Here is an 18,765-nt window from a genome sequence, read left to right on the forward strand (position 1 = left end):
TGATTTTTAAATTATCAATCACATTACTAATATATATATATATATATATATATATATATATATATATATATATATAGCTTGATGTAGCTTAATTTTTATCCATCTAGCGATAGATGAGTTACGACGAAGATTGAAGCGTTAAAATAACGACCATGACTGGAGTGTTAAACATTTTGGTTTCAATTTCAGCTGATGACAAGTCATTTTTTAACTTTCAAAATGATTACTAGGGCTATGACAAGAGAATATTTTTTTCATTGTTTTGACTCTCAAGTATATATCAAATAGTTAGACACAGTTAATCAACCGAGAACCACATCACTCTATATAAAAGCATATAAGATATTAGCTGATATATACCCGAGAGTCAAAATAATGAAAAGAATATTCTGTCATAGACCTAGTGATTATTATATATATTGGGTACAATATAATAACCAATAGAGTATTTACTCTATAATAAAAAAAATATATATATGAAATCTGCATAAATTGGAATATATTTAAGCGTATTTTACGACGGGACAACGCCAGTAAAAAAAAGTCTAGTTTAAAAAAAAAAAAAAGTATTTTAATAGAATATTTATCTTGGCGTCGTTTTGCAGGATATCCCAAAGAAAGTTTACATCAATAAATAAACCTGGAACTCTACGGGAAATGAGATGAAGCCTAGAAAGTAAATCGTAATTGGATGATCCTGCAATGCGTCATGGATAATGTTTTGAAAAGGTCACTAATTTGTGAAGCAAATCTCCATTGTCTTCGTCATACGTTAAAATTCATTATTGTATCATAAAAAATAATATATTCAAGTTAAAAATCACTCCATGAATTCTTGAACACCCTGTATAATGTAAGCTGTCTTTTTTATAAATGTCAACTGTAAATGTGCTAAATCATCCTTTTACCTTTTCGTCCTGGTATGTTTTAGAATATGTTTAATACATGAGTTGTAAAAAAAACTAAAAAAAAAAAAAACTAAAAAAAAAAAAACTAAAAAAAAAAAAAACTAAAAAAAAAAAAAACTAAAAAAAAAAAAAACTAAAAAAAAAAAAAAAAAAAAACGTACATTCTAATAAAATAAACCCATTATCGTGTGAACATCCTGTGTTGATTTTTAATCTATATATCTCTAAAAGTGAAAATGTGCGCGAGGACACTTCTCAACCTATATACTCAACGAATTTTTGATCTACAGATTTGAAATTTTGTAGATAGGGCATTCAGACAGGTGGAAAACTTTAAAATCTGTTTTCATCCGGAAGAAATGGAAGCTAAGTGGTCAAAATGTAAAAATTGGTACGGGGGGGGGTACTGGATTTTCTGTTTGTCAACTATTTCACGCATGCGCGGCTGTGAAACATGACGGCTTTGTAGTAGGTTGGAAAACACTTTGTAAAGATAGGGTCAAGCTAGTCTAATGGTTATCGTACTTGATTCACTCTATTTAAGTTTTGGTTTCAGTTTGAGTACTTTTTCTAATTTTTTACTTACAAGTAGTGAATTGTTTAGAACTGTTTTGCATACACGTTTCAGTTTCTGTGTTGATTAAAATTTATTCGTATTTTAAGGCCGGACAACGCCGGGCGACCTGCTAGTACCGTGTATAAACGTGAATATACTTTAAACTATATAGACTTGTCTCCTAAACGATCGCTATTTGAGTCCCCTTTTGTTTTCTTTTAGTTCAGTCGAAGTTTTCAGAAATCAAGGGGGGGGGTCTCCTTACTGGGTTTAACACTTGATCTCTATATGAGATCCATAGAAAATATGAACATAATTTTCCTCTCCTAAATTGACCAATTAAATACGTCACAGAATATCTTTTTGGATTTCTTGGTCTTCCGTGATTCCAGAACAAGAGGTCCTGGATATGACCTAAAACTATATCCGATGGTGAGGCCCCGCCTTGCGGGCTTTGGGGAGTGTGGAGCCACCCTTTAATTGCCATTGCTCCCAGGTCCACTCTGACCCGGAGTGGTAGTATCTGTTAGGGTTCCAACTATGGGTTAAATAGAATCTGACTTAAAAAAAAAATACTCCATTAAAAATCGTTCCTCAAAATAACTAGATTCGGCATTAAATAACCTGAAAAAGGTTGATATGCCGTAAAACAAAAACAACCAACCATCCAGAACAAGAATTCATCTAATCTGATGAAGTATGCAGCTTTCTGCTGTTACTCGAGATAACGTCACTTGAAGATTTACCATTCTTTATAAAAGCCAATGTTGGTTGGCCATACTGAAGAGATCTTATTTGGGTCGCAAATACTATGTTATTTGGAATATTTGGTCAGGGTTTACTTCTATGGAAAAGTATCCTCATGTCAGGTTGTTCTGACAAACACCCGTACAGAGAGACCTTAGACACTCGAGGATAGTGTCTAGTGGGCATTCAAGTTCTCTCCTATAGGCATTCAAGTTTTTTTCTTGTATATATGCGTGTAATTCAATGTTAAAGGAAAAATGAGTACTCATTTTTTTTCTTACATGGGAATCACCACTTATCAAGGTTTGAAGGCCACTCGGGGATAAGGGATAATGAGTGTACGGTGGTCACCGTGATAACCGCGTATTAACAGTTAGCGGTAGAAATGGATTATTCGCGGGGGGGGGCTCAACAAGAACTTGTTTACATTGAACTTGAAGACGACCATAGTATGGAAAGCAGGCCATTGGAACAGTTCACAGGTGGGCGGTTCTATATATGTAATTTCCCTTTCCTTAATTGACCATTGAAATATGGTAGATCACCTTTTGTGATTTCTTGATCTTCCGTGATTCCAGAACAAGAATTCATCTAATCTGATGAAGTATCCAGCTTTCTGCTTAAACCTTGGAAACTCGAGAATACTGTCTAGTAAGCTTTCAAGTTCTCTTGATATGCGCTTAAAATGTCTATCCAAATTACCCTAAAATGTTTAAGGGGGAAAAAGGCAATCCGTTTCCAGTGCTTCTTGTGTTATACTCTAAAGGCTCTGTCAGTAGAGATTAAGTTAGCTAGTGTGACGAGTCACATTTAGTACATGTAAGGATGACCTAGCTGAAAACAATCGTCCACTGAGACTGGTGTTGAAAGTTGATGCAGAAGGGGAGAAGCAGAGATCAAACGCCGTAGACAAAACAGTCGAACGATGACTAATGACGTTATGTTTTCCGAGCAAGAGAAAACGGTTTTCAAATTAGTTTCTCAGTGGAAGCCATTCGAACAAGATACGGCACATGATGTAAAAACTGATGATCTACGGCTAATGTTACCGGTGTCTCTGTCTACATCACTTTAAGTTAAGCAAGTTAAGTTTAAGCAAAATGGTTATAAAGATATTTGAAACAAAGCTAGTGGCAAGTCTTAAGAACAAGAAAAAAAAAAACTTTATTAGCCGCTCATCTGAGAAGTGTAGATTCTCGCTCAAGAATAGAAAATCAAACATACTGATGGAAATTCGCGTAATAAACATCACAAATCGTACGAAAATATGTTCTACCAGTATTTGATTTTTGAATTTGAGCGATTATAGATTCACCAGATGATCTTCCAATGTCAGCGATTTTGGTTTTCAAGTGAATAAATGCTTTAAAATAATTTACGACAAAAACTTCTCCACATGGACAGAACAGTAACTTATCTTGTCTTTGGTAAAACTTATGTCATATTCGACCAATTTTTCGTTTTGTCTATTTGGCAAAATACCCTAAAGTTGAAAGCAGACACCAATACAGATTAACGTTGTATTTTTTTTTTTTTTTTTGTCTTACTGTTAAAAGCGAGTCCCTATTAAAGTAAAAACTATTGTTTCAACGGGAAAAGATAGGGGGGTAGTTGTCTTGTCATCCACCCTTCTGCTCCATGCTGGTGGTGGGATTTGGGGGGGGGGATCTAGAGGAAGGAAACGCGGTCGTATCTAAAGCCTCGTACTGAATATGTTGCTATAAATAAAATGTCAAGCGTGTGGGAGAAAGGGTGACAACTTATCGCCATCTGTAAAGAAATTAGATTTTGTGATGCATTTTTTTTTTCAAATTATTTTGAATTTAGTCTTTCGTTTTATATTTTTGCACACCTCATCTGAAATTCTTTTAGTTACGTCCAATTTTTGCAAAAACTGGCAGTTTCGTTACTTTCACTCGCACCATTTTTTTCATCCCCCCTCACTCCCTACCCCTCAAATCCCTTTCTCTTATATCCTTTAACCCCCCCCCTTTTTTTTAGTTTTTCTGTTCTTATCACATCATTTTCCGTGTCTTGTCTCAATCTTTGACACTCTTGCCTCTCTCTCTCTCTCTCTCTCTCTCTCTTTCTCTGCTTCTCCTCTCTCTCTTTCTCTGCTTCTCCTCTCTCTCTTTCTCTGCTTCTCCTCTCTCTCTTTCTCTGCTTCTCCTCTCTCTCTCTCTCTGCTTCTCCTCTCTCTCTCTCTCTCTGCTTCTCCTCTCTCTCTCTCTCTGCTTCTCCTCTCTCTCTCTCTGCTTCTCCTCTCTCTCTCTCTCTGCTTCTCCTCTCTCTCTCTCTGCTTCTCCTCTCTCTCTCTCTGCTTCTCCTCTCTCTCTCTCTGCTTCTCCTCTCTCTCTCTCTGCTTCTCCTCTCTCTCTCTCTCTCTCTCTCTCTCTCTGCTTCTCCCCTCTCTCTCTCTCTCTCTCTGCTTCTCCCCTCTCTCTCTCCCTCTCTCTGCTTCTCCCCTCTCTCTCTCTCTCTGCTTCTCCCCTCTCTCTCTCTCTCTCTCTCTCTCTCTGCTTCTCCCCTCTCTCTCTCTCTCTGCTTCTCCCCCCTCTCTCTCTCTCTCTCTCTCTCTCTGCTTCTCCTCTCTCTCTGCTTCTCCTCTCTCTCTCTCTCTCTGCTTCTCCCCTCTCTCTCTCTCTCTGCTTCTCCCCTCTCTCTCTCTCTGCTTCTCCCCTCTCTCTCTCTCTCTGCTTCTCCCCTCTCTCTCTCTCTCTGCTTCTCCCCTCTCTCTCTCTCTCTGCTTCTCCCCTCTCTCTCTCTCTGCTTCTCCCCTCTCTCTCTCTCTCTGCTTCTCCCCTCTCTCTCTCTCTGCTTCTCCCCTCTCTCTCTCTCTGCTTCTCCCCTCTCTCTCTCTCTGCTTCTCCCCTCTCTCTCTCTCTGCTTCTCCCCTCTCTCTCTCTCTGCTTCTCCCCTCTCTCTCTCTCTGCTTCTCCCCTCTCTCTCTCTCTGCTTCTCCCCTCTCTCTCTCTCTCTCTCTCTGCTTCTCCCCTCTCTCTCTCTCTCTCTGCTTCTCCCCTCTCTCTCTCTCTCTCTGCTTCTCCCCTCTCTCTCTCTCTCTGCGTCTCCACTCTCTCTCTCTCTCTCTCTCTCTGCGTCTCCCCCCTCTCTCTCTCTCTCTCTGCGTCTCCCCCCTCTCTCTCTCTCTCTGCGTCTCCCCCCTCTCTCTCTCTCTGCGTCTCCCCTCTCTCTCTCTCTCTGCGTCTCCCCTCTCTCTCTCTCTCTGCGTCTCCCCTCTCTCTCTCTCTCTCTCTCTGCGTCTCCCCTCTCTCTCTATCTCTGCGTCTCCCCTCTCTCTCTCTCTGCGTCTCCCCTCTCTCTCTCTCTCTCTCTGCGTCTCCCCTCTCTCTCTCTCTCTCTCTCTGCGTCTCCCCTCTCTCTCTCTCTGCGTCTCCCCTCTCTCTCTCTCTCTGCGTCTCCACTCTCTCTCTCTCTCTCTCTCTCTGCGTCTCCCCCCTCTCTCTCTCTCTCTCTCTGCGTCTCCCCCCTCTCTCTCTCTGCGTCTCCCCCTCTCTCTCTCTCTCTCTCTCTCTCTCTGCGTCTCCCCTCTCTCTCTCTGCTTCTCCCCTCTCTCTCTCTGCGTCTCCCCTCTCTCTCTGCTTCTCCCCTCTCTCTCTCTGCTTCTCCCCTCTCTCTCTCTGCTTCTCCCCTCTCTCTCTCTGCTTCTCCCCTCTCTCTCTCTGCTTCTCCCCTCTCTCTCTCTGCTTCTCCCCTCTCTCTCTCTCTCTCTCTCTGCTTCTCCCCTCTCTCTCTCTCTCTCTCTGCTTCTCCCCTCTCTCTCTCTCTCTCTCTGCTTCTCCCCTCTCTCTCTCTCTCTCTCTCTGCTTCTCCCCTCTCTCTCTCTCTCTGCTTCTCTCTCTCTCTGCTTCTCTCCTCTCTCTCTCTCTCTCTCTCTGCTTCTCCCCTCTCTCTCTCTGTGTTTCTCCCCTCTCTCTCTCTGTGTTTCTCCCCTCTCTCTCTCTGTTTCTCCCCTCTCTCTCTCTGCTTCTCCCCTCTCTCTCTCTGTGCTTCTCCCCCTCTCTCTCTCTCTCACTCTCTCTCTCTCTCTCTCTGCTTCTCCCCCTCTCTCTCTCTCTCTCTCTCTGCTTCTCTGTCTATCTGTGTGTGTGTGTATGTGTGTCTCTCTCTCCCTTGTCATCTTTATTTTCAGATCAGTGGAGTCGGCCATTCTGATAGTAGATAAACAAACGTCTTTGTGCTTATAAAAAAAAATCTGCCCTAGATCTTCAAGTCAGGTCAACTTTGTGTATGCGTGAGTACATGTTCTACAAAGAGGGGTGAAAGGCGGGAGGGGTTATGAACATGGGCGTGGGGCCCGGGAGGTGATTGAGGAAGGGTTACAAGATCTCTAAAAGACTAAGCAGAAGTTACCAAGGAAAAAAAGGTTTTGGATCAGGACTTCTGGGACGAGGGTTACTAGAAATGTGGCAGGGGAGGGGTTCACTCTGACGCACTCCATTCGAAGACATGAACTCGATTTTTTTTTTTTTTTTTTTAAAGCAAGAAAACACCTGCTTTTTCGCTTTAAGTTTTTCCATGTTTTTACAAATTTTCTTTTTCGAATCTGCCTTTAGCAGTCTTTTTCTTCGAGGACACGTGTTGGTTTCCAATATTCTAAAATGCATGTCAACATAATCAGGATCCCTTTTTTTTCTGGTTTTTTTTTTTTGTTTTTTTTTTCTGTTTTTTTTTTTGGGGGGGGGCTGTTTTTTTTCTTTTTTTTTTCTTTTTTTTTTAATTATACATTTCTTTTTCGAGCGAAAGTTATGAATTGCTTTAGAGCCAGATTTTAAAATGTTATATGTAGCTCAGTATGATTATCAATATGGCGTTAAGAATCGGTCTATTTCACTCCGTGTGTGTGTGTGTGTGCATATATAATTGGTGTTGCAACGTTAGGTCGGAATCGGGAATCTGGACATTTTAGGTTACGGAAAATTTTGTGCCCATTTTCTGATGCCAGAAAATTTTCTTTCTAAAGCAAAATTTCTATCATTGCTAATTTCCCAACTGTATTGATATACAGAAGTTCAAGTGTAATGTGAACAAACATCTTTCTACTCATCTCCCTTCATAATGTCCCTGCAAATTATGTCCCCGATAGTAGCCCCTGCTTCAAAGTTGCACTGTACCTTGTTTGAGGTGAAAATTGAATTTAAAAAAAAAAATTTTTAATTGCTAATGATAAAATTTTAAACATTTAATTTAAAACTACTGGTTACACTTAAATCTTCCCCTCTCTGCAAGTGTATTTTTGCATTTGAGAAATATATGCACATTAGGGCAGGTCGATTTTGGAACTCGGTGAGGCAATAGTGATGATAGTTGAGGTTTAACATAGAAAAGACCTACAAGAAATATTTTTCTCAAAATCGTTATCTTTGCTTGAGGAAATGACTTTAAAATTTAAAAAATTGAAGCGATTAAAAGTTTTTCGGTGAATTGTTAAGAACATCCCGTCATCAAAACAACCCGTACTGTTAAGAAAATGGAATCATTATTTGCAATATGTTTTAGACTACATTTTTAAATAAAATGAGTGAGGATAATAAATTAATAAAATAAATATTAACAGTAAAGGCAGAATTATGTTTTTTAAATAATAGCGACCAAAGTTCGCTTTTTCATTTCAGGAACTTTTTGGAGTGGAAACATTTTAGATTTCACCGGTGCAACACGCTCGTTATTGATATTGAAAATTAAAGTTTGTTTATTTAATTTGAAAACATTAAGATTTAGGCTTATTTCGAAAGGAAAAACGAAAAAAGACTTGTTTAAAATATGTATTATATTTCAAGTGTCTGCAGTGAATTTAAACATTTGTTTTATCTTTTTTAATTTGTTTTTCTATTAGGTTGGTGCAAAAATAATGGCATTTTTTGACACTCAAATGAACGTCAAAAACATTTTTGCACCAACCTAATATTTCACATCAAATTCTATTTGAAATTTTTATTAAAATATGGTAATACTCCAGTTTTATATTTTAAAAAAAAACAGCCCATACAAGTGTATTCTACACATTCTTTACGAAACATAACTACGTAAATTTTCAAGTTTTTCTACTTTGCAGAAAATTAGTACCAAATTTTAATTTATTTTTTAGGGAGTAATTGTTTTTCTTCTGAAATTATAGTTTTAAAATCGGATAACCCACAAAGATTAATACGAGTAAATAAGCTTTAAAGGTTTTTCGTTATTTGTGCATCTATGTTATTGTGCTAAAATAATTTTGTTATTTAGAAAGCCATTCTTATTATGGCAAGGAGGTTGTATTGTAACTATTCTGTACTTTCACCTAATAATTTAATTTGATAAACAAAAATATCATTAAAAATTAAATTTAACCTGAAAATACTATTAAAAATAGCATAGTAACGTAGATGTACAAGCACTGGTTTTTAAAACACTAAACACTCGTTTAAAATGGCACAGCTACAGCAAGCTCTTTATGGATAAATTCATGTTATCGAAGGAGGGGCTAAAATCTGCTAAAATGTCTAAACTAAACACTACTATGCCTCTGATTTGGTTTGGTCCTCTCTCTTCAATACATCTAATTCAAATCCACAAAGTTCATTATTTCTTATAACTAGCACTTATTTTTTACGTATGAAACTGGAACATAGCCTAAAACAGTTTCCTTCAGTTATAATCCATTTATTTATTTTACTTTTCAGATTAGAATGTCAGTAAAAGCACGACATTCAGTTTTAACCCGTGGTTCACAAAGTTTGCTAGTCCACCTTGTCATTTGGATGAAACAGCACCCCCAACTTCACAATTCATCCAGTTTAGTTATTTTCCAGATTTTTAAGTTAATCGCCAAGTAAATAATTAGTATTCGGCAAGCAGTTAATCCACAAATGCCCTTGTTAAGGTAACATTATATTGGACAGAAGGTTAATATATTTTGCTATAAGAGGGCCAAACAGATTGACAGGAAATCTCTTGCAGCAATTAAAGTGAAAAGAATGAAAGAATAGCTAGACACTGTTTGATATATCTTCTTGTAGCTGTAAACTTTCTTCCTTAGGATGTGATGACTTCGCAGTAAAGTGCAAGACAGAGAATTGTCAAACAAGGCACATAATCTGCACTTGTCCTCCTAACAAGGAGGTAAAATTAATTCTATAGATTCACCTGCAATTATGTTCCTTTTTTGTGGAAAATAAAATAATATATTGGTATTTATTATGTAATCTGGCTCTATTATTAAACATGCAAATTTTCCAATTTTCAGGTTCCAATAGAAGAACTGCCATTTACAGCAATTTTTAAATTAATTTACTGGTCCTTTGGGGAAACTTTGTATCAATAATTATCAAGATTTGCCTCAAGTAGAATTCTAAAAAATTAGTGTCCCTCCCGATCATCATTATCTGACAGAAGAAACAAATAACTTAAGTGAAGACCAGAGGCTACATTTTGAGTATGCTGTTGGCATTTCTTGTGGAGAAGTTATCTTTGAAAATTGGGCCCTTGAATCAAGGAAGATGGCTAGCATAAGCCACAAGATTAATGTGTTTATGGACTAGAGTTGTCTATCCTCAAACACTATGATAAATTAAACATTCTGGTCAAATTTATCCAAGTGTATGCAGTTAGTTGGTTTGAAATCAAAACCGACAATATTTTTTTTAACCAACAGTATTTTAATGATTAAAAGAACAAAACGGTTAACTGAAATCCAAATTACTGTTTTAAACTGTTCAAAATCTAGTGCTTTTGCACTATTTCCGGAAAACATATCGATGATAAACTCAGATGAATTGGATGTGAGAGAAGAGGGCAGTCAAACAATTTTGTCCTTTAGGTAAATTAATATTTATCCATTAAATTTTATTAGTTTTCTTAATTTACCCAAACAATAGTTAGTTTTATTCATATTACATCGCAAAAATATTTTTTTTAAAAAAGTGTTTTCAAATTTTTTTTTATTTTTTTTTTTTTTTTCCAGAAATAGTGAACAACTAAAAAAAAATGACTGCTATCAATTTTGCAGCCACACGCTGGTCAAATTTGATTTTTCTATAAAAGTTTTATATGGGCAGGAAGCAAGACATAGACACATTACAAAGTCATCGTGCCAGCAAATTAGGCCTTTTTCTCAAAAGGAAATTCTGCAGAACAATTTAGTTCTATTATAAGTTTATATTATTGCCTCTAATAAAAATCAAAATACATGGTTCTGTAACTTGTATCAAGTTGTTATATTGTGTAATACATCTCAACATATCTTTTTGAATTGTGAAATTTAAGACTTAGTTGCTAATTAGCTTTTTTACAATTTTCGTTTAATCAATGCAGTAAAAGTTGAGATATTTTGCTAGTTGTGATTCATAATTAAAATTATAATTCATGTATTTATTTTTCTTTCAATGTATTTCATATAAATATATCAATTTTAATTGAATATTTTATAAAAAATAGTGAAATTTCAAATCATCGTGAAAAATTCAATGAAAATGAAGGATTTTTCAGCATTTTTCTACACAATTTTTAAAATCAAATGCTCAATTTTCTGTTCAAGATGAGAATCTAATTTTTGGTATGTTATCACATCAAATCCCAACTATCATTACCAGTGCCATGTTGATTTTCTGAAAAAAGTTGCAAGTCGACCTGCCCTAATGCACATCTGGGTAGAAGCTGCTAAAAACAGCTTATCCTGCCTTGACAAAGTACAAAATAGACTTCGTGGCTTAGTGGGGGATGCCCTCTTCTCTTCTCTGCAACCTCTCTCCAACAGAAAAGACGTTGCGAGCCTGTCTTTGTTTATCGTTATTTCCATGGCAAGTAATCGTCTGAGCTCCAATCTCTGGTATCCCCCTCGCCAATCTTTTACGAAAAACACCCGTCTAGCTGAAACCACTGTCAATAATTTCCCCACTCTTTATCTGTGCCTAAATGAAAACGTAGATTCCATAAATAAAGCTTCTTTCTTAGAACTGCACACCTGTGTAACTCTGTTCCGTTTGCCTGTTCTCCACCTAACTACAACTTGGATGTCTTCAAGTCCAACATAAACAAATTCCTGATGAACCGCCCCCTTTAAGTAATGACACTTTATCAGATCTCCAATACTAACGAATCCTACAACACTATCCCATTGATTACTGGGCACACAATAACCCTTAATCCCCGAGTGGCTTATGGGCCTTGATAAGTGGTGACCTCCATGAAAAAAAAATTACATTGAGTTCACGCTAATCCAACAATTACAAAAGAAATGTCGATATTTAGAAACTTAAAAAGAATCTGAATCGGGAATTGTATCGGAATCAAGAAAATAAATTGGAATCCTTATAGTGTGTTAGTCCAAAAGCAGATGTATTTAATTCACTCATAATTTTTATGGAGTATGTCTTACGCACGTTTCCTTGAATAGCGGAAGACAACTAAACAACGAGACTTTTATGGAACAGAAAAGGATCTTTTTCCAAACATGGCATATTGCCGCTTGGAAATAAGGGGCTACTATTTGATCGTATCTAAGGGAATGCGGGGAGTTGAGCGGCAAGATGTCTGTTCACATTTCAATTTAACTTTTGCCGGTTAGTACAATCTTGAAATCTAGCAGCTCGAGGGCAGAAACGGTTAAAATAGAAGCCTTTCCGGCACTGGCATTGTCCAAGATGCCAACTTTACGCTTTTATTTCGAATTTGGTCTCCGACTTTTTGTCTAATCCATTGTCAAACTTACCGCTATTATATTTTCCACTACCATCTAGAGATCAAATGCTTCGTTTCGCTTATTAAATCAGGGGTAAATCTTGATTTATAAACATTCAACAGTAATTCGTTCTTTCATTTGCAGTGACAAAAAAACAACTAATAATTTTAACGTCCTGGGGGAGGAATTTTATTTTTATATATAATTTCTTAACTTTGACATTGGTCGGTAATCTTGTTTTCTTAGTCTCTCTCTCTCTCTCTATCTCTCTCTCTATCTCTCTCTCTATCTCTCTCTCTATCTCTCTCTCTCTCTCTCTCTCTCTCTCTCTTCTCTTTCGACACTTTTTTTTTTTTTTTTTTTTTTTTGCGAGAGGGGGAAGAGAAAGCGCGAAGAAAGGGATAGCGCCCACTGTGCTCTTTCTCCAACCCTCTTTCTTCTCTCTCTCTCTCTCTCTCTTTCTTCTCTCTCTCTTTCTTCTCTCTCTCTGCCCCGCTCTCACTCTCTTTTTAGCGCCTCTCTCTCGCTCTCTTTTCTTTTTTTTTTTGGTGACCTCTCTCTCCTTCCTCTTTCGCCTTTCTTTCCTTCATGTTTTTAAGACGATGCAAATCCAAAGAAATGGCGATTGTCGTCTCTTATTCTCTTTATTGTCTAAATCATCAAAGCATAAAAATAAAGTCAACCCAAAAAAGAGGAAGGACTACTCTCTGCCCTTTTCTCCCTTAAAAAAAAAACAAGATGAAGGGGACAGCATCTGCAAATCTCCATTCCCAAGTTAACCGTAGGTCTTTAGGTCAGTGATCAGGTTGAGGTCACGTTACCACGACTTCACTGTTGAAAGGACCAATTTTTTTTTTTTCTGACTCTGGTTGAGAAAAGGGTTATTGGGTTAGTGGGACTGGGTCACCAAAAATCCCTCGAACACCTTGAAAAGCGATGTCCCCCTCCCCTATTACTCTCTTCCCTATTTTCTGGGTTTGACACCCCTCCCTTCAACTGTTCACTCAGCAGAGTGTGTGTGTGTGTGTGTGTGTGTGTGTGTGTGTGTGTGTGTGTGTGTGTGTGTGTGTGTGTGTGTGTGTGTGTGTGTGTGTGTGTGTGTGTGTGTGTGTGTGTGTGTGTGTGATTTTCAAACCAAAAAGTGGAAGAATACAAGGGCGAAGTCCTTTGGCCTACTTTGCTGAAGATTTTGATGGGCATCTTTTTTTGTCTTAAAAGACGAGGTGGGGGGAGTACGGTTATTGGTTGGGGGTTGTCTAGTAGACAGAGATTGGCGAAAATGGTAAAAGATATAGCATGGAGGAATGACGAACAATGACAAAGAAAAATGGTGGAATGAGGAATCAGAAAAACGATGAGGACTGACGAAGAAACAAGAATGATAGGAAATGAAGAATTATAAATATAAGAATTATAGGGGATGAAGAAAGATGAGAAATGAAGAAACAAGTATGACCAATGAGTGGAGAATGGCATGAAAATAAAAATATAAAAAATATATAGCATAAAAATATAAAAAATATATAGCATAAAAATATAAAAAAAATATAGCATAAAAATATAAAAAAAATATAGCATAAAAAAATATAATATAACATAAAAATAAAAATATAAAAAATATATAGCATAAAAATATAAAAAAAATATAATATAACATAAAAATATAAAAAACATATAATATAACATAAAAATAAAAATATAAAAAATATATAGCATAAAAATATAAAAAACATATAATATAACATAAAAATAAAAATATAAAAAATATATAACATAAAAATATAAAAAACATATAGCATAAAAATATAAAAAACATATAGCATAAAAATATAAAAAAATATAATATAACATAAAAATAAAAATATAAAAAATATATAGCATAAAAATATAAAAAAAATATAATATAACATAAAAATATAAAAAACATATAATATAACATAAAAATAAAAATATAAAAAATATATAGCATAAAAATATAAAAAACATATAATATAACATAAAAATAAAAATATAAAAAATATATAACATAAAAATATAAAAAACATATAGCATAAAAATATAAAAAACATATAGCATAAAAATATAAAAAACATAGCATAAAAATATAAAAAAATATAATATAACATAAAAATAAAAATATAAAAAATATATAGCATAAAAATATAAAAAACATATAGCATAAAAATATAAAAAACATATAGCATAAAAATATAAAAAATATAATATAACATAAAAATAAAAATATAAAAAACATATAGCATAAAAATATAAAAAACATATAGCATAAAAATATAAAAAACATATAGCATAAAAATATAAAAAACATATAGCATAAAAATAAAAATATAAAAAAATATAATATAATATAAAAATAAAAATATAAAAAATATAATATAGTATAAAAATATAAAAAATATAATATAGTATAAAAATATAAAAAATATATAACATGAAAATAAAAATATAAAAAAATATAATATAAAAATAAAAATATAAAAAAATATAATATAACATAAAAATAAAAATATAAAAAATATAATATAGTATAAATATAAAAAATATATAACATAAAAATATAAAAAATATAACCTGAAAATAAAAATATAAAAAATATATAGCATAAAAATATAAAAAACATATAGCATAAAAATATAAAAAAAATATAATATAACATAAAAATAAAAATATAAAAAATATAACATGAAAATAAAAATATAAAAAATATAATATAGTATAAAAATATAAAAAATATAATATAGTATAAAAATAAAAATATAAAAAATATAATATAGTATAAAAATATAAAAAATATAATATAACATAAAAATAAAAATATAAAAAATATAATATAACATAAAAATAAAAATATAAAAAATATAACCTGAAAATAAAAATATAAAAAATATAATATAGTATAAAAATAAAAATATAAAAAATATAATATAGTATAAAAATAAAAATATAAAAAAAATATAACCTGAAAATAAAAATATAAAAATATATAACATAAAAATATAAAAAAATATAATATAATATAAAAATAAAAATATAAAAAATATAACCTGAAAATAAAAATATAAAAAATATAACCTGAAAATAAAAATATAAAAAATATAATATAGTATAAAAATAAAAATATAATATAACATAAAAATATAAAAAATATAATATAGTATAAAAATAAAAATATAATATAACATAAAAATATAAAAAATATAATATAGTATAAAAATAAAAATATAAAAAATATAATATAAAAATAAAAATATAAAAAATATAATATAAAAATAAAAATATAAAAAACGGATGGAAACAGAAAAAAATGCAAACCTGATAGCATTTCAGCTGTATTTTGATTCGATCCCAAGATGCTTCCAGCATCCGCACATGTTTCATCCCTGCAGCTTCATCATTTGTCATTCATTTTTTTTTCTCTCATTTACATAAATACTTGCACTGAGGCACAGGCGACCGCGCGCACCTGCGAATCGATTAGCGACGGTAATCGAAAGAAGCGGGGTGGGGTAATATTAGAAATCTGAAACGACTTGTTCTCGCTTCAAATTCAATGCTAGTTAACTGTTTTTCCCAGTGAGCGAGCAAAAGTCTGTGTAGAAACTTCGAACGAAAAGTAAGAAATAAAAGGAATACCATAAATTGACATCCCTACTCGCCCCCCCCACAAGAAGTAAACAGGCTGATCAAAGATGGTGGAAGACTCGAAGAGTAAAAGCACCACCCAGACCTCCACTGGAAGAACACAAACATCACTGTAAACTTGCATGCTTACTACAACTCAAATTCCAAAGAAAAAAAACAGCTGTTGCAAGAACGCAAAGTGATTTGCAATAAGTATTAAAGGCGGAGACCGGCGGAAAACTGAAACTACTTGTCACTCGGATTCCAGGGAACGCCACTTGTGATTATAAACGATCATTGATAAAAAAAAAAATAGTGTTAATTAAAAATAGCACAGAAATTGTGAAGAGTTATGGAGGATAGGAAGACTGAAAAGGGAGAGCACTAAGACCGCCACTAGGAGTGCGAGAGTACTGGGACCTTGGGAGGGTTATTGTCATTCAAATTCCAGAGAAGACCAACGGTTGTTGCTAGTAAGGAATCAATAGTAATCGGCCGTTGCAATGGCGCTAAATAATTGGCAGAAGCTGCCAAAAGAGGTAGAGGTGATGGAAAGCGCTGGCTTGTTACTCAGACTCCAGGGAAACGCCACTAGTAATGACTAGTGTGAAAACTTCTTTCGTAATATGTCAGCAAAATTCAACCTAGATGGGTTAAATAGGCCTCCTCCAAAGACTGAAATATCAAGGGAATATCCATTTCACAAGCGATTCCCGGTCGCATGTATATCCAGGTTAGGAGAGATGACATCACCCTAGATACAGGTCTTGGTATTCCCAAATGGTCACCCATCTGGTATTGACCAGGCTCAACGTTGCTTAACTTCGGTGATCTAATGAGAACCATACGTTGTAATAATAATCTGTCAATAAAAAAAACGAAATAAATGGGGAGGGGGGCTTTATCTTGCAGCTTTTTTCAATGTGATATAAGAGACGTTCTTTTTCCTCACAACCACCACCCAAAAAAGTGGGAGGGGTGGAGAAAGAGAAAAAATGGCAAAAAGGGTTTATCGGGTGAACAAGGGTATAGAAAATAGGCTTCTCGGCAGAACAATTTTCCAGTAACCTTAGCAACGAAACATTCCATTTTAAGTCAACAGCGAAGGTCAAAACCCAGAGGCATTTCAAGAGATGGTGCTTCCTCAAAACGAGAGCCAGTCATTTCAATTAGGGCAAAGCGGGGATCAGAGCGCTAGTGGTGAAAAGATATAGAAGTTTTTTCTTTTTTTTACCTTACTTTATGCAAGAAACTAAGAAACTAAACTATCTTCGTGCCTTATCTTGATCAATTTATATGAAACGTGTTTGTTCACATTACATTTAAATTTCATTTTTTCTCTACGATCTAACCTTTTTCTTTTTCTCTTCACAGATGCAACCGGATTATTTTGAAGTCGACTGGAATCTTCCACTTGACATGAACTGGACACTTGAATACATGGTTGAAGAGACTGAAGTGACAGTGGACGTTGGCGCCGCTGTCGGATCCTTCGTCTTGTCCGCCTGCGTAATCATCCTAAACAGCTTCCTCCTGTTCAGCGTCTTGCTTTACTGTACCAGGACGAAAGTGACCACGATTAAGCTTCTGGTCATCAACAATGCGACCGCTGATCTGCTTCAAGGGGCGCTTATTAATCCGTTCCACGGTTACCAAGCGTTCTCCGAATGGAAACTCTCCCGGATGTGGTGCGAGGCTTGGTCGACCCTCGAGCCGACAATCTTCGTTATATCTACCTTATGCCTTTTCTCCATCAACATTGACCGCTTGATCTACGTCACCAACCCGGAGAAATATTCGAAAGGCTTGCAGATGAAAGTGACAGCGTTTTTGATGGCTATCCCCTGGGTTCTTGGTTGCCTGGTCATCCCGCCCTTGTATGTGCTTGGGGAGGATACGAGCTATTTAAAACCCCCAAAGGCGCCACTCTGTATGCTCATCCCGAAACAAGGAGTAATAATGACTATATTCACCCTCTGCTCTATCGTCGCGACAGTCATTTTGATAATCTTCATTGCCATATTGTACGTGGTGTTCCGCTCGCCGGGCATCCGGTCATACGGCTTAGTGAAAGACATCGACTGTACGTCGATCCGCAACCAAATCTTGGCTCTCTTCACGGTAAACTCTTTCTTTTTTCTGCTCAGGTTTCCGTGGATCTACAGTCCGCATATCATCGGCTTCGTTTGCGACAACATAGAGTGCAACAAACACATGTTGGACGTTGCTCATGCGGTTCTCATGTGGATGTCGCACTGCGGCTTTTCGGTGAATCCGTTTGCGTGGTTGGTCGACAGAGACGTGCGGGCGGCCTATATCGACATGTTCACATGCCGGACGTTCCTCAGGCGCGACAAGGCCGGCCGGTGCGATCAGCTACGCTCGACGAGAACCTGTAAGAACGACTCGGTGCCCATCCCCAACTGCCATTACACGCAATCGGTCTTGCTGAATATCGAGGACAGCCCCAGTTCGTCCAATATCGATAGCATTGACGCGGACCAATTGAAAGAGGAAGTGTACGAGATGACCAACTGAAGGATGAAGCGATTGCTGCATCTTTTTTTTATGATGGTGATGATTATTTCACAGACGCACAAACGCAAATACACAAACGGGTGTCAAGTGCCATCAAGGCATAAACCGAGAGATATAACTACATAAAACGAGAATGAGGAAAAAACAAAAACGAACACCAAGTACCTTGGGGTATCAATGTTATGACGCTTAATATACAGAAGGCAACGATATTTACTGTTTGTTCCATGTTGCTATGGAAACGAGGTCATGTGACTTGATCTCAAATTATCGTCTTCTGGTTGGCGGTATTCGGGCGTCTCCTAATATTTCTCTCGTCTCGGCAACAACGAAGCTCGCAGTATTTTCTAACGTGTATTACCCATCGATGTATATACTTGCGACGCGAGAAACTGTTGAAGAAAAAAAAAAGATAATAAATGAAATAATCCAAAAAAAAAAAAAGAAGCCGAAAAAACAACGAATTAATCTCAACAGACCACCAGGCTAACACGTTCGTGCTTTCCTCTTACACCTTAACCCCCCTTCCTCCCTTTTCCGTTATCACTGGCGGTAAATGTAAATCAAAGATGAACTGGATGACTGTCCGCCATCACGGGCCTTTTTAAAATGTGACTAAACCTTTTATTTTTAAATTCGCATAAAATAATCAAGACTCAAATAAAATTTGATCTGAACAAAAATCACGAAAAAATGTA

General features: G+C 35.6%; 1 protein-coding gene across 6 annotated transcripts in view; it reads left to right on the top strand.

The window, feature by feature from the left end:
* Positions 1-18,511, top strand: part of LOC145259749 (histamine H2 receptor-like) — a 150,916-nt gene extending 132,405 nt beyond the window's left edge. For all 6 annotated transcript variants that reach the window (XM_080117458.1, XM_080117457.1, XM_080117460.1 and 3 more), the window contains one exon: positions 16,904-18,511. In XM_080117458.1, the coding sequence (XP_079973584.1) occupies positions 16,904-18,067 (1,164 nt within the window). In that variant the 3' untranslated portion in view covers positions 18,068-18,511. The remainder of the gene's footprint in view (positions 1-16,903) is intronic.
* The last annotated feature ends 254 nt before the right edge of the window (positions 18,512-18,765 follow it).

This window comes from Euprymna scolopes, chromosome 35 (genome assembly GCF_053919585.1).
Source record: "Euprymna scolopes isolate OS-2025 chromosome 35, ASM5391958v1, whole genome shotgun sequence".
In the NCBI taxonomy this organism is placed as follows: Eukaryota; Metazoa; Mollusca; class Cephalopoda; order Sepiida; family Sepiolidae; genus Euprymna; species Euprymna scolopes.